At 46.3% G+C, this 25,952-nt stretch overlaps 1 protein-coding gene across 1 annotated transcript in view; it reads right to left on the reverse strand.

The window, feature by feature from the left end:
* The window catches only part of MCTP1 (multiple C2 and transmembrane domain containing 1), a 1,759,297-nt gene that overhangs the window by 55,174 nt on the left and 1,678,171 nt on the right, over window positions 1–25,952 (reverse strand). Inside the window, exons 18-19 of the mRNA XM_086960921.1 lie at window positions 15,334–15,443; window positions 7,970–8,079 (exon numbers count right to left, since the gene is read on the reverse strand). Coding sequence (XP_086817047.1) covers window positions 7,970–8,079; window positions 15,334–15,443 — 220 coding nt within the window. The remainder of the gene's footprint in view (window positions 1–7,969; window positions 8,080–15,333; window positions 15,444–25,952) is intronic.

Consider the following 25,952-nt stretch of genomic DNA (forward strand, 5'->3'; position numbering starts at 1 on the left):
CTTCCCTCTAATGTGTTTCCGTTTGTGCAAGACCATAAATTTTGTTTTACTTGTATTTATAACAAGACCATGGTCTGCACAAAATGCTTCAAAAACTCCAATGGCCCTCTGAAGTCCCTGTTGAGTCTTCGATATTAGTAGGGTATCGTCCGCAAACATCAACAGGGGTATCAGTCTTCCTGCCAACTTTGGTGCATCTGTTGGTTGTTGTTCAAAGTACCTGATCACCCTGTTGATGTATAGCGAAAAGAGCGTTGGAGCTAGCACACATCCTTGGCGTACTCCCCTTGCAATGGGAAATTTATCTGTAACACTGCCCTGCTGGTTCCATCGAACTTGTGCGAAATTATTCTCATGCAGTCTAATTAATAAGGACAAAATTTCATTTGGAATGCCCTGTTCTTGTAAGATTTTCCACATCTTGGCACGAGGTACCTGGTCGAATGCTGATTTTAAATCAACAAAAGCTGCAAAGAGCATACCCCCCCAAGGAAAACTATGCGCCAGTATAATAAGACAAATCTAAAAACTTGGTCAATGGTACTGGTATGACTATGAAATCCTGCCTGTAAAGGTGACAATATGTCCTGTTCGTCTATCCATCCATGAATTCGCTGCAGTACAAGTCTCGCCACTACTTTTTGTATACATGCGATAAGGCTAATAGGCCTATAATTACCTGGGTCCGAGCATGCCCCCTTTTTAAAGATAGGGATGATCTCGGCTCCCTTCCAGGTCTCAGGAATCGGCGAGCCCTTCGCGATACCATTGGCTAGCAATTGGATATAGGTAGCCCAGAGATCTTTATCATGCATAAACAAATCTGCAGGGACAGAATCTAAACCTTGTGCCCTAGCTTTAGGGATGTTGTTTAGAGTTTTTAGGACATCAGATTTAGTAAAAGATAGGTGACTCGTAGTGGTATTTATAAAAATGTCACACCCTTCTTCATTTCTATCCTCGGGGGCAAACTGGGTCGCATAGTGGGAGACCCACATTTCTGGTGACACGTGATTCATGGGTTCTCCTCTTTTGGCCCTCTTCCCCATTTAACGATGTTCCAGAAAGAGGTCATGGATCTTTCTTTACTGGCTCTTAGGAGATCCCTCCAATAGACTTCCTCCCATTCCCCCTTTGCCCTAATTTGTATTTTTTTATACATGACTCGGGCATCCTTTATCTTAGCTATATCTTTTGACTTTACTGCATCGGACAAGGCCCTATAGGCAACCCTGCAGGTTTTATCGTACCATTGATCCTCCTTCCTTGCTGGCCTACGCTGTTTTTTAGTAACTTTTTTGACAAAGAAGGATTTCAGTTTATTAAAAAAGACTTCATGGATCATACTTATTTCAGATATCGGAGTCTCCATAGTGGAGTTACTCCTTAATTCTATAATGGCCTGTGTTGTCAAATCCCTCATAGCTGTTATACTTTCCTCGTTAGTTGCACAGTTTGACCATCTAATACGTCTGTTATCATTTGACAGGGTTATTTGGACGTTATCCCTCATCTCATCTCTTTCCAATAGGTCAAACAGTTTAAATGTCAGAATTAATGGGTCATGGTCACTTTCGGCCCTTGGCTCTATCCTCATGTCATCAACACTGGCCCAATTCTCCTTATTAGTCAGGATATAGTCGATGCGACTATGTGAAGTGCCATTATTAAAGGTAAGGGCACCCTGTTTATCCGAAACCGTTTTTCCATTAGTAGCCCTTAACCCATGCTCGAGACATAGAACTTTTAATTGTAGTGCAGCCTCAGTCCACTTTTTAATAGGCAATAAAGACAGCTGAGGGATTTCCCAGATATAGTCCTCTTCTACCGTGAGATCAATATCATGGTTATCTAGGGGTTCGAAACAACAATTAAAATCACCGCCAACAATTACATTAGCGTTTGAACAGTATTGCTTTGAAAACTAATCTAGCAGATCAACTGCCTCAGTGGGTTTACCACCTGGTAGCCCCCTCGAGTAAATGTTAAAAATATAGAGATCCTTACAGTGAGGTCGCTGAAGTTTAACCAACAGAATATCGGGACTATTAGTGACCAATTGAAGAGCAGAGTGGCCACCATTCTGTTTAACCCATGTCACTAGGCCGCCCTTAGGCCTTCCCCTTAAACTCGGTGTAGCCGGGATATAGAAATGTAAATATCCTTGTATAGGTTCTGGGGCTAGCTGCCAAGTTTCCTGTAAAAGAATTATATCCTTTGTATCCAGGAAAGTTAGCCAGTCCAGTGATGGCATTTTACTTTTTAATTGTGTTGACGCACTGTTTCCTCAAGAAAAAGTGTCTCCCCAGAGCACTCAATAACAATTATTCAATGAAAATTCAAATGCTTATGTGCAGTTTCGAAAAAAGTCTTTTTAATTGTTCATATTGGTTTCATTTCATGATTCATCTCATGTTTTGCAAAGTTTTTTACTCGTTGGCCCAATGCATTTCGGGCTTAGCCCTTCTTCGGGGGCCCTGTATAATTCACGACGTGTTGACGATCCGTCTGTTCAAAAAAAACTTTTGAACAGACGGATCGTCAACACGTCGTGAACGTTTCACTCGAGTTATTTTTACCCGCAATCAGCGAGGAGCCCAAAGCGTCAGAATAGAATTATACAGGGCCCCCGAAGAAGGGCTAAGCCCGAAATGCATTGGGCCAACGAGTAAAAAACTTTGCAAAACATGAGATGAATCATGAAATGAAACCAATATGAACAATTAAAAAGACTTTTTTCGAAACTGCACATAAGCATTTGAATTTTCATTGAATAATTGTTATTGAGTGCTCTGGGGAGACACTTTTTCTTGAGGAAACAGTGCGTCAACACAATTATCTCCAACCTAAGTACAGAGGGTTTGACCCCACGGGCACCACCCACTTTTTCAAGAAAATCTTGAGCACATCTGATTACCTAGGAGTGCGCATCCCAACACCCGGATCTGGATCAGGAATTTTACTTTTTAAGCCAGCAACATTCCATGACATTAGAGTATATTGGACAGAAACATTGTCACTAGAAGGTTTCATGCTACTGGTTTGGCTTTCCCTATGTTGTTGGGGAGAATCATATTCACTTATGTTATTCTCAATTACAACCTGGTATGAGGATAACTTTACATTTGGACCACTATGAGTAATGTGGTCGGGTTGGTCTAAAGGGTAATGCGCTTGTGCTGAAGCCACCACGGTGTTCTGTCTGCTCCCTACTTTTATCTGTGGTAGTAAAGTATCAGCTATCACAGCATTTGTCTGAACTTTCAAGTCTCCCACTATATGTTCACCCAGGGGAGTGGAGCAAGCAGTGTTACATCCCCTACCCAGTCAATCACATTCATTTAGCCCTGATAAAGCTTCATATCTATTTCCTAGAACCATTCCCCAATCATTAGACGGGACATTTGTTCCTCTATTATTCCTTACAATGTCCCACACAGGTCCCGGAGTCTTGGGGAATGTTACGTTTTGTTGCTCGCCATAGAAAAATTTGAGAGTGAGAGGGACAACAGTCCCAGATCTTCTTTGTGGCTGGAAAATGTTGTTTAGGACATTGGGTAGAACAGCCGGATGGGTAAAAGTCACTGTAACACAGTCTCCTTTAAATCTTTTTGGTCGATTCCCAATCCAAGCGACCCTTTTCACTGTCTTAATTTCACATGCGAGCTGTTGTTTACCTCCTGGTGCCATCTGCATATTTCCTGTTAGCCAGTGTAGTGCCTTACTGGACAAGGATGCTGGCGATTCCATTCGTTAGTGGTGGAACGTTGGCTAACACCAATACCACTGGAGAAGCTTCTTCGATGAATTGGAGAGGATCAGTTTCCTGACATATTGCTAGCGGAATGCTTAATATTGCCGGGGCACCATCTGTAGCCAGAGACTGATTAGTAATGTTTGATGATAATTGAACTGGACAAACAGAAATCGTCGGGCCAGTCCCCTTTCCTGTAATACTCCCCACATTGTCCTCAGTTGGTTGAGCCGCTTTTGTCACAAGTGTTGATAACTTGTCGACCCCATCCACAGCCTTGCTCTGGATTCCACTAAGTCTTTTCACCTCCGCATTTAATTTGTCAATCTTGGCAACTAGAGGTTTAATGATAGTTTTAATTTTGGAATCTAAGATATCGGCTATCTTTTGGAGCAGTTTGTCATCCCTGTTGCATTTGTCGTTATTGTCCCCATATTCAATGGTTCCGGCCTTGGTTTTCCCAGGGGATGTTACTCTTTTTTTTCTCATTCCTGAGCGTAGACCTGTCCTCTTTTGCTGAGTTTTTCTGCGTGTTCTCACGGGTCTAATTTCTTGATCAGAAGACGAGGGATCCTCAGAATTATGGACTCTAATCTCATGTTCAGAATCAATATTATTTTCTGGCTCAGTTAGTACTGTATTTACTGCATCATCTAACAGGAGACTATTTTGATCAGCAGGATTTTGGCTTGAATGTACCGTAATATCTATCAGGTCAGTAGGGCCGTCAAGCACAGTGGTATCTGTCTTTGGGAATTTTGGGTTGGACTTAGTAGCTGTAGATTGGGAGACTGACTTAGCCCCAGTGACTGTCTCCTTTCGCTGTTTATTTTTGCAACCACCTGAACTAGGTAGTTGTCCATTGTTTTTGTATTGACTGGGGGCTGTTTCTTTGGCATGTTAAACCCTGGATGATTAGTTCCCGCAAGTAGCAAGGATTATAGCGAACAATTTCCCTGACTTCAGATACAGGATAAAAAAGCCCAATTGGTTCACAGGCAGTCTCAAATAGCCTGATAGTGTGAGTTGAGATGAGTATGCCCAGTCACTAATGCATAGCAGTCATAAACTGAGGTAACAGGATGCTCCGCTTAGCATTCCCAGTACAATAGTAAATAGTAGTGAACAGAAAATATTTCCTTACTTGAGAGTTAAGGGGTGTGGCCCAGTCCAGTCGCGGACAGTCTCGGACTGTCTAAGACTGTCCGCCCTTTGTCCGGGCTTCGTCCGGGCGTCCCGCTCGCGTCCCGCAAGGCGGTCTCTGCGCCGCTTTTGAGCACCTCCAGGTGCAGGCGCGTCGTCAGCAGTGCGCGCCGCCGCGAAGCCTGCCGGCAGTTGTGGTCCCGGAGCGGCGGCGCGAAGGATGACCCAGCTGACTCTCTGCCGGTGGCCGCGTGGGCTCAAGGATCTTGTCTGTGTCCCCAGAGACTCTCTGCGGTGGCGGCGTCCTATTCCGTGTTCCTGGCAAATGCTGGTAAGTGCTGTTCTCTTTCACCCCCTCTGTCAGCCTCTGCGCCGCATTTGAGCACCTCCAGGTGCGGGCGCGTCGTCAGCAGTGCGCGCCGCCGCGAAGCCTGCCGGGAGTTGTGGTCCCGGAGCGGCGGCGCGAAGGATGACCCTGCTGACTCTCGGCCGGTGGCGGCGTGGGCTCAAGGATCTTGTCTGTGTCCCCAGAGACTCTCGGCGGTGGCGGCGTCCTATTCTGTGTTCCTGGCAAATGCTGGTAAGTGCTGTTCTCTTTCACCCCCTCTGTCAGCCTCTGCGCCGCTTTTGAGCACCTCCAGGTGCGGGCGCGTCGTCAGCAGTGCGCGCCGCCGCGAAGCCTGCTGGGAGTTGTGGTCCCGGAGCAGCGGCGCGAAGGATGACCTAGCTGACTCTCGGCCGGTGGTGGCGTGGGCTCAAGGATCTTGTCTGTGTCCCCAGAGACTCTCGGCGGTGGCGGCGTCCTATTCCGTGTTCCTGGCAAATGCTGGTAAGTGCTGTTCTCTTTCACCCCCTCTGTCAGCCTCTGCGACGCTTTTGAGCACCTCCAGGTGCGGGCGCGTCGTCAGCAGTGCGCGCCGCCGCGAAGCCTGCCGGGAGTTGTGGTCCAGGAGCGGCGGCGTGAAGGATGACCCAGCTGACTCTCGGCCGGTGGCGGCGTGGGCTCAAGGATCTTGTCTGTGTCCCCAGAGACTCTCGGCGGTGGCGGCGTCCTATTCCGTGTTCCTGGCAAATGCTGGTAAGTGCTGTTCTCTTTCACCCCCTCTGTCAGCCTCTGCGCCGCTTTTGAGCACCTCCAGGTGCGGGCGCGTCGTCAGCAGTGCGCGCCGCCGCGAAGCCTGCCGGGAGTTGTGGTCCCGGAGCGGCGGCGCGAAGGATGACCCAGCTGACTCTCGGCCGGTGGCGGCGTGGGCTCAAGGATCTTGTCTGTGTCCCCAGAGACTCTCGGCGGTGGCGGCGTCCTATTCCGTGTTCCTGGCAAATGCTGGTAAGTGCTGTTCTCTTTTTTAATTTTATTATTTAATGTATTTAACATTATTTCTTATATATAAAAAACAATCTTTTTTTACATCAATATTTTTTACATTTATATTATTTTTTCGATAGTTTAGTAATTTAGATTATAAAGATAGGATATCGATATTTTGACTATCAATATTTTTGCATCGATATTTGTGTAGGTAGATATGTTTGTATTCGATATTATTGCAAAAACAACAGGTGATGGACCGAATGTGGATCAATGTCACACATTCAACCCAGTCAAAGGATCTGGGTCCTAATCCATCGTTTTTATTCGATATTATGTCAGTGATTCCTAAAATAAACCAATAACTGATCACCAAAGCGAGGATGCTCATTTCCCCCATTGTCTGCTGTAATGAATTTCTCCTTGGAATGGGGACCATCAGCAGCATAACGCAAAATGATAGGGCCCACTGCAGAATGTGATGAGGGGCCCCTGTTTGTCCCATATCTTACATATATTCATTGACATTGAGCTTTATGGGCCCCAGGAAGGTTGAGGGGTCCCTGGACTACTGGGGCCTCTCTGCACGGCAGGACCTGCAGAGAAGTGCGTTGCAACTGTGGGGACCATCCAAAGCCCAGAGACCTGTCTTCCTCTTCCTAGCAGCATTCTACTGCCTGGAGCCCCCAATTCCCTAAAGAGAATGGAGTCGATTACGCGCGGATGGACGGAGAAAGTCGAGCCTGTAAGGGGGGCAGTAACAGAAAACAAGTGCACTAGTGTCTGAGCTCTGAACGTGCAGCGCATCTTGCACCAATTATTGGTCGTTGAGATAACTCACTCCACCTGTTTATGTTGCTCTGAGTGGAATTTCTCTTCAAGTTCTAAACTTTGTTTGTACCACATTTCCTAATCGCCGCGTATTAGCAAATCACACAAAACTACTTAAAAAAAAGACATCAGTGGCTTAGGGTTTGATCCGATAGCCTCTAGACTAGAGTAAGTTAAAAGAGCTGCAAGACCCGCGTTGCGTTGCTTGAGACGTAATGTAGCTGGCAACAGATACTATGCTGAAACCGAGAAACCGGCCCTCTGTGCTGATGTTTCGTCTACGGTCTTTCACGTTAACCCCTGCAGTAGGCCTCATTGCACACAGGTGCTGTGGGCGCCATCTTGAGCTCCTATTAAACGGGAATCAAGAGAACAGCTGGCTGCTCTGCATACACTAACTGGCTCTCGCTGAGGCGGAGGCAGTCACACGGCACTGTCCTATCTGAAAAGGGCAGTGGCTCTCAAACTAAAGCTGCCCCGTGTTTATAAATGGGTGTGAAACGCTGCAAATATTTAACTGTCCGGCTAGAGGTGACCTTTCCTAAGGTTCCCGAACATCCTTGTAAGATGAAGTACTGCAGACAGAAGCTGATTGTCTTCAATGGACTGTACGGATAGAAATGCCTCTGTTTTATGTATAAGTGGTGCACATAAATCATTATAATATCAAGTGCACGCGGCCCTGTGATGTATGAGGAATCCTTACGGCTACATGTTTATGGTACGATGAAATCTGGGGCGCTGCGAAAGAAAAATGCACCTAGCCAGCAGGTCTAAATCTTTGTACAGTTGCGATTTTTAACTAACCTGTCTCCTTCAATCACTGAGCACCTTCACGGCTATAAATACTGCCCCCCACTGACAGCATAACTCTCCCGTCAAGGCAGGTCGCTCGAAACAGCACAGACAGTTCAACAAAAGGCTGTACCTACCCCAGACAAGGACAATGTATCTCAGCGGGATGAAATACAGCACTGCGGTGAAGACACATAGGGCTACCATCGCCAGCCAGCTCAGAAAGGGCACCCTCCAATTGAATGTGCTGAAGAAGAAAAAAACACAACACCACCAGTCAGCGAGCAAATCACCTCACACATCTTAAGAAAGATGTTAACAGGAAAGGTGTTCAGCAGCAAATGTATACGTGCGCCCGAAACAGCCTTCCTCACTTCAAAGGGCAAGGCATGCTGGGAAAGAGCAGATGTGGAATATTAACCAGACTTTGGTGGGAACTCCAGTTGGCCAGTTACATATAGTTTCTGTTCGGTCTAGCTGTTGGCACATAAGCTTTCCCCGGATAATAAACTGCTGTCAAGAAAAGTTCCGTTGATTCAAATTGTCTATGGGATTCATTGATGCGTGTGCAAGTAGCTGCATTTCTATTGTTTTTCCCACTGCGAAATGGGAGAGGCACAAGTCTTTGTTCAAGCTAGCATACACTGCGGGCAACCAATACCCTATCAGCATGGCTTTTGCAAAGTAGTAAATGGCGCAAACTCTAACAATGCTACATTAAATCATTCATTGTGTGTGCCAACGAAGGGAAAACATCTGCGCTGATGAGCTAATATTGTTCATAGGCAAGTACAGTGTGAAGTAAATGAAAATGCAAATGGATGGAGGCAGCTTTTCTGTCAACTTGTTTTATTTATTAAAGATGCAAGTATTCACTTTGCTTACTCACATCACCTGGAGGGCATAATAAAGTCAAAAGGATAAAAAATCGTTAATGTTATTTGTGGATAAAATAAGCATACATCCTTAATTTTCTCTCCATGAACCATAAACTAATTTGTGAATTAGGAGTGGGTGACAAAACGCAGAGGTATTTACTACATACAGCTGGTAAATACCAATACCATGGGGTGACGAAATTACCAGATGTGTTCCATAACCTTATGCTGTGAGTTTTACTTTGGAAAATTAAAATTTACTACGCCTATTGAGATCAGGGCTAGGTATTTATGTAGGTAGATTACATCAAAATTGCTCCCTGTTGTTGTAGGCTACAGTGCCTTCTCTGGACTGTGAACCCATACCACAGGATCGACCTGACTGACCACTAATGCTCATTTCATGGGCCGCTTGGTAACTGATGGTTGCTGCTCATTATCAGGGGATGCGCAGTGTGACATAGGCCCTGATTACGATGTCGGTCAGAGATGCCTCCGCCAGATATCGCTGCAGATAGGGAGCCTACCAGCCTCAGGTCAGCGGTTTCCACACCGCAATTAGGATGTGACCGCACATGGTGTGGTGGCAAACTTCAATTTTTCAATAGGAACTTGTGCAGCGGGCCGAAACCACCCACAGCACATGAAGCACATGAAGCTTTTACACATTACTGCACAATGTGCCATTTGATGCAGGGATGTGAAGGAAGGCATGTGGCCCTGTGGGCACTATAGGTGCCCTCAGGGCCACATGCGGAGGGCTTGGGGTGTAGGGGCCTGCTAGTGGCCCCAAAGACACTTCCTGACAGCAGTTCCATGTTGGAAAGTCCCATCATAATCCAGACGGCGGAAATGCTGTTCTTTAGGGATTATAATGCCTTTCCGACTGGAGCCCGCCGAAACTGAGTCGAATTCCCTGGTAGGTTTAAACTCTGAATGCTGTCATTGTAATACGGCGGGCGGTCGGAGTTTTAACCTGCAATCAGACCCTCCAGGATTTTGCGATTTCGCGGTTTGCCGCGAAATTGGCACTTTTGTAAAAAAAACGTGATTTTGACAAAAGTGCCTGCGAAATCGGCACTTTTATAAAAATGCCGCAATTTTTACAAAAATGCTCGCGAAATGGACCCAAGTTCTATTAGGTTGCCTGGCTTTCCAGTGTCAATTTTTATGGACTGAAGAGCTTGATCTACCTTTGTTGCAAAAATATTCTGTCCATCAAAAGGCATGTCCATAATATTCAACTGGATCAAGGTCTGCATCACTGTGCCATTTCCTATCTGATGGAACGCACATATGGAGGCATCCTAAGCTGCATCTCTCAGTGTTGAAGAAGCTTGTTCTCCATCCTTCAGCATGGCTTGATGTCCATCTTCCTACAGAAACACTTCAAGAAATGGAGAAATGTCTGTACATAGCTGGCATTCGAACCTTGTTGCTACTATGGATGCATTAGCATTTTGACACTGTACGGTGTCAACATAATTACTCAGGACTCGTTAAGTTGTTGAAGGATTTCTTTACCTATGTTGTGACTCCCGTACGTTTAATTGGACAGTGACAGCACATCTTCGTCAATGATATTAGATACTATCAACAATTTGTCGCACAGCGGTACGTTTTACGGATAGTGCATGCATTATTTGTAATACATTAACTGAACAGTACCAGTACTTCTCCTGGCTCCTGCAAACATGAACGGGGATAGTACCAGGACTTCTCTGAGGTGTCTTTCTCTGAGGTACTACAACGCTTTCAATTGAACCGGAGCTGCACTTTTAAACTGTTTTGTTGTGCTGTATCAGAACTTGTCTGCAACCCTTCTGCAGGGAGGCACCAATACTTCTCCCCCTCTTGTAGTTTTAATGGGGTGGTATCAGCGTTTCTGTCCAAGATCACAGCACTTATAAGGAGACACGCCAGGCACTCGCCTGTTTCCGCAGTATCTATCATATTTGTTGAGCGCGTGCACCTGTCGGTAGCAGTCCAAAGACCTGCAGTTAGAGGATGTCTCAGTAGGGCGGGGGCATCAACAGCTGAGCGAGTAACTGCATTCTCCATTTCGGCCAAGAGCAGGGCTTTGATCTGATGCAGCCAGCTCCTCAATACCTTTGCTGTGCAGCACTGAGCCTGTTCGAGTTTCTGCCAAGCATCAAGTTCTGCCCGCTTCCAGGCCAGTGGGGAGCAACATTTCATGACAAGACATATTCCAGATTTGTTTTGTTACATATTTATTCTATATATTGTATGTGTATCCTGGTGACTTATCTAGCACTTAAACCTGAAAGTGCTATATCGACAAAGTGAACTACAAGCAAAACGGGCAGTGGCGTAACCCAACATAACCCCTCCCCCACAATGTGACGAGGGGCCCATGTTTGACTTATCTCACAAATACTCATTGTCCTTAGACTAGATACCCCCCTGAAGGGTTGGGACCCCTGGAAGGGACACCCTCCAACCCCCTAAAACATTTTCTATTGATTTAAGGCTGAGAATGAATGATTATGAGTAAAATAAAGTGCCGCAAAAATGCAGCTAAATTTCCATGTTTGTGCCGCTAAATTTGCTAATCCATGCCGCTATATCCTGGGGGGTCTGTACAATGTTGGTCAGAAAGCCTCCGACCAGCGGTCAGAGTCAGCTGCACTAAACAGTAGCTATGTATGCATTAAAGTTTCTCATATTCATTAGCCTGATTGGCCACAAGGAGGCACCTAGTGACAGAAGACACTAGGCTAAGTAACAATTTTGAGTATGGATCCTGAAAGATTATAACTGCTATACTGGGCACGGATGGGGTATAGAGGAAGGTTACTAGTGTTAAGGCACAGAATCATTTTAATGATTGAATATTGATCATGTAGCAACCTTGTTATTTTCCTAAGATCCTGCAACTGGTACCCAAACAAGCAGCCAATGTGCAGGGCAGCTTAGAATTTTGCATGGCACTGACCATAGTAACTTCGTTCCCAGTTGGGCTCATTGGACAAAACTCATCCCAGCTTCCCAAGCAGTAAGAATAGCCTTAATCACAACACAGAATCCTACTATGGGAGATCTACAATTGATAGACTCACATTTGTGATCATCTAGGCGGTCTCGGGAAACTATGATGAAGGCAAAGTGACCATAATTGAAGAGGATGAGTTTTGAGTTAGATAGGCAGGAACACCAAACCAAGGCCCTCTTCTCTCATTTTCGTTACGATTGGAAATCGAGCACAATAACATCAAAATATCTGTTCTTACGTTATTGGTAGAAGAAACACTGTGACTTTCACAATGGGAGCCTTCGCTTATATCACACCTACGGCATAATGTGTGGAGACATTTTCCAGTGATGTCATTTAGTTTTAGCTCAAATTGAGCTTAATTAGCTAACTAGATTGTTCTTCATGAATTATTAGAACATTCGAATTTTGAGAACTCCATGTACCACAATAGAGTGGCAAATGGCAATGTTTGCCTTTCTGTTTCTCCCTATTTACATTAGAACATTCTTTAACTAGTGGGTGGAATGCTCAAATGGGATTAATGCACTTGTGTCTTGCCCAGAAGGCCCTCACTCTCATTATAGGCCATTGCCTGCAGTCCCGGCCAGTAACTCTTTTTCAGAGCCTTTAACAACTGTTAAAGTCCTCAGCAGCAGTATATAATGCTATATTATTGATTAAATAACACTGGGCTGGATTTAGAGGAGAAGCTAATGCAACATTTTCCAACAAAAGTTGGATTTCTCTTTCATCGTCCTGTGTTCCTGCTGACATAGCTGTCAATGTCTCTAGCATGGCAAGAATGTACTGGGGGCTGAGACGCCATCCAAAATGGTGTTGGGCTGGCTGCCCTACATGTGGTGGCCAGGTCACCCTTTCAGGTGGTGCCACATCTGTGCAAGGTTTGCATTGAACCCATTGTGGTCTTGAATAGAAACCCTCAACATGTTCTTTACGTGGGGACATTTTCAATGTGTTTCTAAGAAATAGGCAAGATGAAGGGCAAAGAGCAGAAACTATGGAAAGCAAAATGACTCTTGGAGCCTTCTTTACTTTCTATTCCTGCTACTGCCTTTATGACCCCGAGACCAGGGGTAGGAAAGCAGTGCCACAAGTGTCAAGGGGCAAGCCCGAGGTAGCATCTTCTTCCACGGGCTGTATTGTAGTGCATGCTTGCTCACGGATATTCAAGGTTGTTCAGTAGATTAGGTTGCTTTTAAAATCAAATCAGTAGCAAGCAGAAGCAAGGTGCCTGCCATGGTCATAGGCTACATATAATCGACTCTGGAGACTGTGACTCGGGGAGCAGTGTGTGCCAACAGTCTGGGGATATACTTAGAACAGGGTCAAAGTATGGCCTAAAAATCATAAAGCCCAACAAAATAGTTATAAACAGGAACATACCTTTTTTATTAACACTGCAAAACAACACATGCTATAAAATCCCATAGAAAACCCCACAAAAACTTCAATTGAATTCAAGGGACATTATATTTTCGTATAGAGAAAAGGCAGCAGTTCCACTCAACAGAGTTACCGACCTAGGAACTGGGAAACCAAGTCTGAATCCCAGCCTCAGCGCAACATCCAATGATTCTGGGCAGATCACTTAATATCCCCATGCCTAAAAATGTGTGACACTGTTTGTGCCTTGTAGAGCACTTTAATGCCCTCGGGGTAGGTTTAAGCTATATAAAATTGTAAAGAATAAAAATTGAAAACTTGCAGCACCCCTGAGCGCAAGTCATGGCATTCGAGCACATCTTGTGCCCCCTCTCTTAGCCCAAGAATCAACGAGGCATTGCCTGTAACCATGACCAGCAGGCTCTGGGCAAGGGAAGGCATCACAGGCTTGGACTTTTGCAAAATCATGTGCAGAGCCTCCTGCTCCCAAATCCTGCAAGACAAATGTTTCAGCCGTGCCTAGCAGCCTTTGAGCACAGACTGACTGAGCATGACATCCATCATCCTTCTGTTCCTAATTCCCCTATGCCTTCAACCCACAGGGACTAAGCGGATATGTGCAGTGAGGCATCTTTGGCCACCCAGCAGTATGTCGCATCCTACATTCCAGGAGTCCACATGTGATGGACAGGCGTAGATAGTCTGTGGTGGGCTACAGGCATGGAGTCTCTGGCCAAAGAATGGCAACATTTCAAGGGAAGATGGTGCACAGCAACAGGGACATCTGCTGATGTGCCCCAATCAATTGTTGCATATCCCATCTCGATCATCTGGCATTCACATAATCTATTGCTCACTGTTTAAGTTATCTATCTGGAGCGCCTGGATGTAATCAATGCTCCAAGTGCTATTTTCCGAATATGATTCACCATTCTCTTGCAGACACGTTTTGTTCTGATCTTATTTTTTCTCTTTTTTATGCCTTGCTAGTTCCTTATTATTATCTGAAATCCTGTATCCTGAACCCCATTTTATTCATTCCTCTGTAGGAGATGTCTAAGTGCTGGTTCATCCAACTACTCTGCATATATGTGTACATTTATGTAGTATTTGCATGGTGTGAACGTAGCCAAGAGGCACCGGAGGGCTGTTGTTGACTACAGGTTCAAAGTTGAACCTGTAGTCAACAAATGATTGAACAGGTAGCTGGGGTAGTGGACTTTTACTACATTGTGATGATATGTTCTCTAAAGTGGTGCTTCCTCAGATCTTTAGTCAGCTGGGCCTTGTGCAAGACTTTCACTTAATAGGGCCGCCCCCTCTCCTTGCAGTGAAGTTCAGCTTCACAGCTCCCGCAGGTCACATGGAGGTCTAGATCAATGTGAGCTCAAAATTGCTAACAGCCTAAATTAGACTTTTCTCATAAAGATCAGATTTTACCTCAATATTTAAGGGAATTTCTTTTTTTTTAAAACACACAATAATTATTTACACTTAGCCAAATCAAACGTGCTTAGTGGTACCTTATGACCCAGGTCTGCTGCAATTCGACCTTACTGTATTAAAGAGTGTGAGGAAATTCCAATGGAAGCGTAAGTGGAAAAGGCAACGATTTGGAACCCCTGTGTAAAGTTTCCCCACCATGACCAATGTGCATGAAGCATTTCAGGGATCAAATTTAGGAAAACAAATATCTTTCTTTGGAAGATTGTGTGCCGGTTCGTAAAATGGAGCGAGTTTTAGAGCCAATATGATGGATCGGCAAGACATTTTGCAAACGTTCATTTGAACCTAAGCCCTTCATTTAATCCTATATACAGATTTGTCAGGTGTGTTATGGGGACTTCTAAAATATGTATTTCTCAATCAGCTCCAAATATGTAGAATATGATAAATACTTTTCATTCAATAAGGAGCATTTTGGGATGTCAATAAGTGGTTTTATTTGCTTAGATCCATTTAAAATGTGTGGGGGATAATATTGGTTATGTTGGTGCAAGCAGGCATGCGGCTAAAGAGAATACTCCCCACAATACTGGCGTGGGAACTGAAACCAGGGTGGTATGGTGTGGGCATACGGTTACGTAGTTCTTGGTTCCATGGAAAATGCACTCCGGATGGTGAGTTTTAGCACTACTCTCAACGGTGCTCGAGAGAAGTTTACAAAGGTTAGATTGTAAATCGACATCCGTGAAGCACCCACCGGCTATACAGTCACACTTACTTTTTAAGCCTCTCTGCAAAAGAAGCCACTTCGTCAAGGACATTCTGGACACTGACACAAACCTCTTGGATTGCATATAGTTTGTTCATGAATCCTTTCTTTTCACTGTCCTAAAATACAAAAAAAATCCATGACATTAAACAAGTGCACCGTCATAAGTTTCTCTTGCTTTAAAAAAATATATATGTTTGTTAAGCAACATCATGTCAGAGCAGTTTCACAAGAAAACAATAGAAACTCCATAGTTTTATGCCAAACCCACATACAGTAAACAGCTATTCAGTATAGAATGTTCAGGTTTACAAGTACTCTACTCAGCACACAACATGATAGAAGGACAAGTAGGAACTTTAACATTCTTTTAACCATTGCAAGGATAAAGCAGGATTTGTATTGTCTTATATCAGTCCTGCAGTAGGTTCAGTCTAGATTCCCTACAAAACATCTGCAACATAGAGGGTCATAACACTGAGATAAACCATTGGGTCTCTCCTTCCCCCGTATGCAGTAAAGTGTGCTGCATAGCATCACCAGTTGGAGATACGTGCCTGCTTCAAACTTCCGACCATATAACTGTGGTGTCAGCACGCATCAGGTATTCCCCAAATGGTCCCCATATAGCTTTTTGTCTGTTTGATATAGGTTGGAGCGACACAACTGTCTATTTTTGGCCATTGCATATAGAAGCATCCATTAGCAACGTATATCAGATGTTACCACACAGGGCTTTACACCTCATGCATTTACCTCACTGGCATTACAACGCGTTGACCTTCAAATCGAGTTGTAATACCACAAAGGAGTTTACAATGTATGCCTTTACCATGCAATGCAGTTGTAATGTCTGAGATATATATGTATATTTATTACCCAGTGGCTGTCATAATAAAAAGAATCCACATTTGTAAAGCGCAAACAATCACCCGTAAGGGTCTCTAGGTGCTGGGGGCCGTTAGGAAGATTAAGGAAGATATTGCCCAGAGTCACATGGTGCTGGGCTAATCTCCCGCCAGCGCCAGGGATTGAACCGTGATCCTTAGTTTCATCACTGGGTATTTAAAGTTAGGTCAGCATTTCTATAAGAAAGGGCTTTTTTGGTTTTCTTATAACTTTGGAGCGGTTTGACAAATCTTCAAGAAACTTTAGAAAAAGATTTTCTTTATTGACCAGTTTCTTCATGGAGAGAGTCAGGGTGATAGGCAAGCGTAGGCGAGTAAAAGAGGGACCCAAAAAGCAAAATCCCCTTTCATTTTCCATAGATTTGTTATAAAGAAGCAATATTGCAAAAAAGAGGGGGGCTCGGTGGAGGCTGGTCTTCTCGCTCTGCCACCCCCCCTCCCCCAGCTCAGACGGGCCATGGTAGCACCTCTAAAGCCATCGGAGCTGCTTTTGAGGAGAACCATGAGGACCCGGTGAGCGCATCCTCCCCCAAAATGGTGTCGACCTGTTGCGGCCGCCGAAACAAATCAACGGCGGATAAGACTTGCAGGGCGCTATCTGAGCCGCGGCAGAGAGAATAATTACCGGCTGACACAGAAAGGACATACCGGCGCGCTCATCGGTGCTGCTGAAGCCAGGCAAAGGATCTGAGAGGCCCGAGTCACTTCACTGCCACGAGGGGCGAGTCACCAGGAGTAAGCAAGAGTTGGTGAGTACCAGGCGAACCAGCAGGGGTGGGCCCCCCCAAGGCCAGCGAGGTGTTGCCGCAAGGGGGCAAAGAGTGTAATAAAGTCTCCTGACCTCAAGGTGGCGGATGAAGCGCCACAGTGAATAGAACGCCCACGCAGTACTCCGGGGGAGGGGGCAACAGATGATGGAGTAACCAAAGTAGGAGTCACCCAAGACCTTTGAGAAAGCACTGTGAGCCCAGACACGAGGGAATACAAGTCCGAAATCCAAAGCCTGACCCTATGATGGCTGCCTCCGGGAACTCAAAGAGATCAAAAGGCGTGACACCCTCTGGCTGCTCAGCGTGACACTTAGTGCGAAGGCGGCAGACCCCGAAAGACCCGGGCAGACCTGATCCAGACACAGTGCAGAGTGAGTCACAGGAACCCCACAGAGCCCCTGAGACTGGCTTGATACAGTCCAAAAGCTCCGGAGGGACATCAGGTGGGAACGTGATTGAAAAGGCTGGGGTCTGATATCAGATCCGATTACTTTGCAAAGAATTCATGCGAACACTGGGGTGTGGGCGCAATCTGTAATGAAGGGACATCAAAGGACACACACGTGCCGACAAACATAGGGGACACCCTTCTATGACACCCTACCTGTGTGTGCCCCTGCGGTTGGTCACTGGACATAGCGCAGCTAGAGGCCCACACCGCGGGGACGGCACTGCTTGCAGTGAGTTGGCAGTGTGCAGCACAACTCGCATTGAAGGGAATGGCAAGGCAAGATGGCCACGGGGAGGGAGCTCTGGAACCTGACTCCCAGGATCGGGTTCACTACATCAATGACTCCCCACCAGAATCCCCCCTCGCAAAACCCTATTCTCCCCGCAACTCAGCTTAACGTGACTCACCGGAACGAAGAAGCCTGAAGACGACATTGACGCAGATCAAAGTGCCTGGCAAAATTCGTCCCTCGCCGACCCCCCAGAACTGCCAGCAGCCCTGACAGGACTCTTTGTAGGATTCCTGCAAGCACTCCAGGATCCACGTCGGTCACACGAGAAACCACAGAAGAAAACCTCAGTCCAGACGAGCGCTCATGCCTGAGCAAGGGTTGGGGGTCTTGAATTTGGAAGGATTTCTGTCCCGATCTGCCTTGGAGCAGCGTCTCAGGTAGGACGACTGGCCTCAAAATGTCCGCCAGCCGTGACCATTCCATCGAGAAATAGGGCAGCCGAACGCCAACCACATAATCGGGCTCTGAAACAAATCCGCCTTAAGGGCCACCAAGCAAGAGGAAGTTGTCCAGCCCTTTCCCATAAGTTTAGAACTATTGCGCCCATATCAATAGTGGCTGACCTATCCTCTCCTGACCCAGAGGTCCATTAGGGTGGACTCCTGAAGTCAGTACCCCAAGATCGACACCAGCAACAACCTCTAACTCAACATCTATCTCACTCACTGCTGATCTGCCTCTCTCTCCAACCCCCTTAAACTCCCTTTCAGAGACTTGACCCCCCACCGTGCAGAACTCACAATATGACTCCTGACACGCCAACTCACCCCATCCAATCCCTACCTACCCATCTGAAACCTCACAGCCTGAACTTATACACTATTAACTCCCCCCCACCTTTCTGCTGAAATGAGATGAAATTTCAAACAGAAACTAATCAGACAACACAGAGAAACCCTATTTACAGACATCTACCACTCCTCTTCCAAAGGTCTGATTAAGATGGACTTCCTTTTCCACACGGAGAGACCAGACGATTGGATCTCCACTCTCAGAGCACAACTTTATATCGCCAAAACCATATCTACACCACACAGCTGCAAATTAACATCCTTGCTCCCCAATTGCTCGTCAAGAAGAGGGATCACATCCGTGACCATCTACACTAACGGCACTGTCCTCATTCAGAACCTTGAGGCTTTCGACTCCCTCTTCCCCACACTACGATCTGCTCTACCCCACCTGCCTCAAAGCGCCTTATCCCAGCTCCCTCCGACAGCTAATCGGCCCCAACAGGTAAAACAATCCACCACACCCCCACTGTTCACCTCCCCCGAGTCACCTCACACTACAGCACCCCTACTAAACATGCTCCACAACTCACTAAGGAAAACACGGTTCCACTCCCTAATTGGACCCTCCCACCACTACCCCATGAACGAGCTCTGCTGACAGTGACCCCTATCCTCACTAGTTCCCGCACAGATAGCAGAAACTCAAATTCTTATCATGACCCAACTCACCCCCTCCCAGGATTCCAAAAGGTGACAACTTGTCCTACATAATGAGCAATAGAGAACACTCCATAAAACCGTCCTACACCACACAAGGCGAATCCCCCCAAGATGCCCCTCCCAAGTCTCCGTGGCGCAGCGTCTAGCGTCACTAGAAAACCAGATAGACTCGATCACCCGTGGCCTGTCCGAAATCCTCACGAACCTAGATAAGGCACGCAGACCCCACCAATCCCCTCACTGGGTTCCCTCCACTTCCTACACCAACAGCCACAAGAGCCCTTTCTGGCCCTCAAAAACCCACAAGAATCAGCTTCAGAGACTCCCAAGATTGGACACGGAACCCTGATCACAAAAATACTCAGGAAACCCATTCCTTCCCACCAGGGCCCAGAGACGTTCAAATACCAATATCTAACCCTGACCTCAAGACCCACTAGGACAGAAGCAGCCATGTCGGACAATGAAGCAGCCGATCTAGCCTCCTCATATGTCACACCTCCCTTTGACTACCCTTAAGCCAAAATCCAAGTGATGACAGGTCTCTGAAAAGTACCCCCATGCACAAAACCCCCAAGACCGCCTGTACTCACCACCCTCCCTAGGGCGCCCAAAGAAAAGACCCCCAGCAACAAAGAGCTTTTCACTAACTGCTTGCTCATCAACCGTAGGTCAGCTTCTTTGCATGCAACTGAACTAGCAGAGGCCATCCTCTCGTATGCCATCGACATTGCGTTGATCTCGGAGACCTGGCTCAACGAGCTCTCCCCACCATGCTTAGCCATGCTAGTACCCCCAGGTTTTTCCATCATTAACAAAGACAGAAAAGATCAGCGAGTGGGAGGGGTTGCTATTATCCATAAAGACAACATGGTTATCACGGGCCATGGTGTGTGTATAACTGTATATGCAATTTAATGGATGTTTGATACTTTGCTTGCTTGTGTGACTATGTGTGTGAGTAACTCTATGGATGAGTGTCACTGTGTAACAGGATGTATAGGTGTATGAGTACATATGATAAGTGAGTACATGTATGAGTGACTGTACAGGACTGTTGGTAATGAGTGGATGTGTGTGTAAATCTTGGAATTACTGATTAGGTGTGTTGTAAGTGGTATTGGTATGTCCATTGTTTTCAAAATGTTAGTTTCTATTTTTGAGTGTGTGTATCAAAGGTTATATTAGGGCGAGAGGAGGTCTGCCACTATCACAAGGATGATGTCATCAGTGATGCAATCAGTAATGTCATTTGAGATGTCATCAGTAATGTCATGAGTGATGTCACTGACCATGTCATGAGTGATGTAATATGTGACGTCATCAGCTAACTATAACGCCCCTGAAACCTATGTTTTTTCAGTGAATTTCTAAGGTTTTTTAAATGCTAATTCCTAACTATAACATGCCTGAAACCTATGGTTTTTTTCAGTGAATTTCAAAGGTTTTTTAAATGCTAATTTGTAACTATAACGTGTCTGAAACCTATGGTTTTTTTCTGTAAATTTCTAAGGTTTTTTAAATGCTAGTTTCTACCAATGCCTACAGAGGTACGACATGTGAAGAAAGAAGAAAAAACACACAGAAAGAAGCAAAAGAAATGCGGAAAGAAGCAACAGAAGTCCTCAAAGACGAAGAAAAGTGCAGGAAGAAGGAAGACATGCAGAAAGAACAAACAGAGGAGCAGAAAGAGGCCTTGATGCAAAATCATCCTGTACCCTCAACTTTTTCAGATGGGTACTGGTGGTAACTAACTCTGACTAACCAGTCCTAGAGCCAGTGCTATGCTAAAACACACTTACAATACAGTTAAAACACCTACATACACTAGGGAACACTATGCATTGGGGTACCCCTGTGATTAGCATGACCTCCTCTGTAAACCCCTAGTATACAATAGGACAGGGGGATTAAAACGACCTCTTAAAATGTGCCGCGGGGCGCGTTTGCACACTGGTGAAGGGGGGGGGGGGGGCTGAGGTGATGTGTGCAAACACGCCCGGTGGCATATTTTAAGTTGGGGGATTAAGTCCCCTTGAATTCTGAGCGTCCCTGGGGTCCAACTAGGCACTAGGTACCTCCAGTAATTGCCACAGAGCGGCATTGCACTGAGGTATAAAAAGGGGCACGGCCTGGACCAGCTCTCTACAACGCAGCACAGTGGTGGTTCCTGGAAGCACCTAGTGGGCTAGTTGGTCCCCAGGGGCCCTCAGAACTGAAGGGGAATTATTTCCCCAAATTAAAATGCGCCACAGGGCGTGTTTGCACACGTCACCTCAGGCCCCATCCCCTCCCTTTCCCACTGTGTAAACACACCCTGTGGCAGTTTTAAGTTGGGAGATTAAGTCTCCTTGAATCCTGAGGGTCACTAAGGTCAAATTAGCCCATTAGGTACCTCCAGTCAGCACCATAGCAGAGAGGTGTAAAAAGGGGCACAGCCTGCACCACCTCTCTGCAACGCAGCGGCGCTTACTGGAAGCACCTGGTGGGCTAGTTGACCCCCAGGGTCCCTCAGGATTGAATGGGAATTATTTCCCCAACATAAAATGCGCCACAGGGCGTGTTTGCACACGTCACCTCAGGTCCCGTCCCCTCCCTTCACCACTGTGTAAATGCCCCCTGTGGCTGTTCTAATTTGAGAGATTAAGTCCCCTTGAATCCTAAGGGTCCCTAGGGTCAAACTAGCCCACTAGGTACCTCCAGTAAGCACCACAGAGCTGCGTTGCAGAGTTTTACAAATCCCCCGGGGGTGGTGGTCCCCGGGGCTGGGGGGTCCATCACAGACGTCCAATTTTAAAATTTAGAGCCCCGGGGAGGCAGCGGTACCCGGGCGTGTGGGGGGCATCAGCGCCCCTACACAGGTTTATTTTTCTTCAAAAAATGAAAATCAAGCCCCAGGGGGTGGCGGTGCCCGGGGCTGCGGTGGGGCCATGAGCCCCGCACAAATATTGTAGATAAGCGCCGGGGGTGGCTTGGGGGGCCTTTGAGCCCCCCGCACATTACATTAAAAAGCCCTGGGCTGTGACCCCCGCAATTATGTCAGATAAACCCCGGAGGGGTGGGGGTCCCTGGGGCGGGGGGCCCCTTTGGCCCCCCAACCCAATACTAATATTGCGCCCAGGATTTGGCCCACCCGGGGGCTGAATATTAACTAAGCGTAGGAGCCAGCGCTTCTTTTTTTTTTTCTCGGCAGGATCCGCGCACCCTGCGCGGATTTTGCCGATTAAAAAAAAAAAAGTAAACATTTTTAGGCCCTGGGGGTCCTTGTGGAACCTCCTAAGCAGGCCTAGGGGGTCAGGGTGTTTCTACCCTGCCCTCTTTGCGTGTTTTGCACGTTTCTTTTTCTGTTTTCTTGTGCCTCGGTTCTACCGAATCACAAGATGGCTGCCATTACTTCCTGGTTTGGAGTGTTGACTGCTAATTAGCATACAGCTCGTGATCAGGAGGGTGCGTGGATCCTGCGCGGCCATAGATATCTAAACTTTTTCATTTTGAATTTCTCAGGAACTACTGAACGGATTTACACCATTTAACAAAAAGGGTCTTTCTGAACCAAGATCTACCTTTTTGCCAAATTTGGTGTAATTCCATTCAGCAGTTCGAGCTGTAGCCGTGTCTAAAGTTTCCTATGGGAAACTGCATGGGGAAAACATGTTTGGGCTCCCCCTTTTTTCTCAGCTCCCGCTTGATGAATCACCCCGAAACTTTCAAGATAGGAGCGGACCGGACCGGAGCGGGCCATAAGTTTTGAAAATTTCGCGCAGATTCGTCAATCGGCACCAAGGTTATTGGGAATCGAATGTTGCGAATTTCCTATGGAAAATAGGTCCCAACTATAACTATCTACTGGCGACCGCCAGTAGGTAATATATATATATATATATATATATATATAGATATATATTTATATTGGATATTTATATATCCAGTTTTCCTCCAAATGAAAGAAAGAGACTGCACTTGATACGGGCATAGCAATCCTTTTTATTAAAGTAAAATTACAGGCTGTAGCTTACTGAAGCGTTTTGGTCTTATGAGACCTTCTTCACAGGTGACGGCAATCTTGCTCCAATGACAACCAGAGTACCATTCCAAATTTTATAGTGCTCGTCCCTTTGCGGTTACCCTCATGGGTGGAAATGCATGATGGAACTTGTGGTTTTGTCAAACAGTACTTTAAAACCCCAGTGGGCAATCAGATCACTAGTCAAGAACAGCCAAACAAGTATTTTTACAAGTTAGCAGCCAGATATTGATCCGCTTGCAGCACTGTTCATACAGGGTGCACAGACCCATGCTGCGGTAATCCACAGCGGCACCGCTACTATATGTTGCCTCACGAGGTACCTCCAAGAGCAGTACCAAAGGCAGTAATGGAGCTCCTACTAGTGGTGCAGGTTTGTGACAGGACCAGGCAGCTAAACACAAGGCAAGTTTTCCTCTGAATGAAAGAAAGAGCCTGCTCTCTCGATATGGCCATAGCAAACCTTTTATTGTAGTAAAATCATAGGCTGTAGCTACCTGTTGCGTTTCGGTCACATGAGACCTTGTTCACAGGTGACGGCAATATCGCCCTGATGACAACCAGAGTCCCATTTAAAATGTTATAGTGCTCACCACCTTGTGGCTACCCTCATGGATGGAAATGCATGATGGAACTTGTGGTTTTGTCAAACAGTACTTCAAAGCCCCTGTGGGCGATCAGATCACTAGTCAAAAACTGTTCATATAGGCTGCACAGACCCATGCTGCGGTAATCCAAGGTGGCACCACTGCCTTATGTCGCTTCATGATGTACCTTCAAAAACAGTCCCAAAGGCAGTAATGGCACTCTTACTGGTGGTGCAGGCTTGAGGCAGGACCAGGCCGCTAAATACAAGGCAAGTTTTCCTCCAAATGAAGGAAAGAGCCTGCACTCTCAATATGGCCATAACAATCCTTTTATTGTTGTAAAATCACAGGCTGTAGCTTCCTGGTGCGTTTTGGTCTTATGAGACTTTATTCACAGGTGATGGCAATCTGGCTCCATTATTTATATATTTCTTTTTAAAAGCTGCAATCCCGCAGAAGTCCTGCAGGACTACAGAATGATTATGGGATATTAAAAAAAAAGATAAAATGCAGACCGACATTTTATGTTTTAATAATGTGGGGCCCTCCCTCCCCAAGCCGCTATTGGTCTCAGGTACCTACATCTCCCAGAGCTCAATCCAAAATAGAAGGGAGGGCAGCATGCAGCTCCCCTCCCCAGCCTCTATTGGGTCCCAGGGACAGTATTCCCCAGGGCCGATCATTTAAAAAAAAAAAAAAAGGAAAGCAGGCATGAGGCCCTCCCCTCTGAGCCGCTTTTGGGACAGAGGGACCCCGTCCCTTGGGGCCAAACTACTTACAAAAGGGGTAGGGTTGCATAACCACCTCCCCATGCTGATATCGGCCCAGGGGACCCCATCCCCCAGAGAGCAATAATGTACAATGTCCTAGGGAGCCAACACCTGGACAATGTGGTTCCCTACCATGGAGAGTGTGGACATACCCTGCCCGCACTCTCCCGGGCAGAAAACTTCCCTTTGCTCCTGCCCTGCACAGGAGCTGGTAAAGAATGCTGCTACTGCCAAGGCTGGAGCAAAGGAAAAGTCCTCTCTCAAGCAAGCACCCAGTATGGTGACCATGTAATGAGTGGCGACCCGTACGGTGACCATGTAATGAGTGATGTAATACGTGAGGTCATAAGCAGTGCACTGCGGGGGGAGGAGGTTATAGTTAGCTCAGGTAACTATAAATGGTAAATTTCACTGGTTTTTTGCGAGTGAAATCTGAGACTAACTATAACGCCCCTGTAACCTTTATTTATTTCAGTCAATTTCTGAGGTTTTTCAAATATTATTTCCTAACCGTAACCTTTGAGAGTGGGTATGTGAGTAGCAGCATGGATCTTTGAGTGGGTATGTGAGAGGTTTTGTAGGTGTGTGAGTGGGCATGTGAGGGGTGTGTGGGATGGTGAGTGGGTCGGTATGTGGCTGTATGGGTGTGTGTAGCTGTATGGGTGTGTGAATGGCTGTATGGGTCTGTGAGTGGGTGTGTGAGTAGCTACATGGGTCACTGATTGGGTGTGTGAATGGCTGTATGGGCCTGTGAGTGGATGCGTGAGTAACTGTGCGGGTGTGTGACCAGTTTTGTGAGTGGCTGTATGGGTCTGTGAGTAGGTGTGTGATTTGGCTGTATGGGTCTGTGAATGGGTGTGTGAGTTGGTCCGTAAGTGGTTATGTTGGTATGTGAGTGTCTGTATGGGTCTGTGAGGGGGTGTGCTAGTGGTTTTGTGGGTGTTGGAGTGGCTAGATGGGTGTGTGAGTGTGTGTTTGAGTGGGTCTATGAGTGTATGTGAGAGTGGTTGAATGGGTGTGTGAGTGGGTGTCTGAGTGTCTGTGTGTGTGTCAGTAGCTGGGGTGAGTGACAGGGCCAGAACAGAACCTCGCCTGCCCCTTTATCCTACAAGAGTTCACAGTTTTGCAGAAAAAGGCTACCCAACTGGAGTTCTTTCTACTGGTCAATTAGTAAGTGCTACCTTGTTACATAGTAACTAGTTCATATTCTACACTACACCTGCGTAATGGACCAAAAGGAATTGTCTATAGCGACCTAGTGAGCATGAAATTTCAGCAATGTGATTGTTCCTCAAGCGTCTTGATCCACAAATCTGTGATAACATGAATCCTCATCTTGAGAAGAAGACAAGACTACGAAGAGGGGATTTTT

The sequence above is a fragment of the Lissotriton vulgaris genome, chromosome 3_1, assembly GCF_964263255.1.
Source record: "Lissotriton vulgaris chromosome 3_1, aLisVul1.2, whole genome shotgun sequence".
In the NCBI taxonomy this organism is placed as follows: domain Eukaryota; kingdom Metazoa; phylum Chordata; class Amphibia; order Caudata; family Salamandridae; genus Lissotriton; species Lissotriton vulgaris.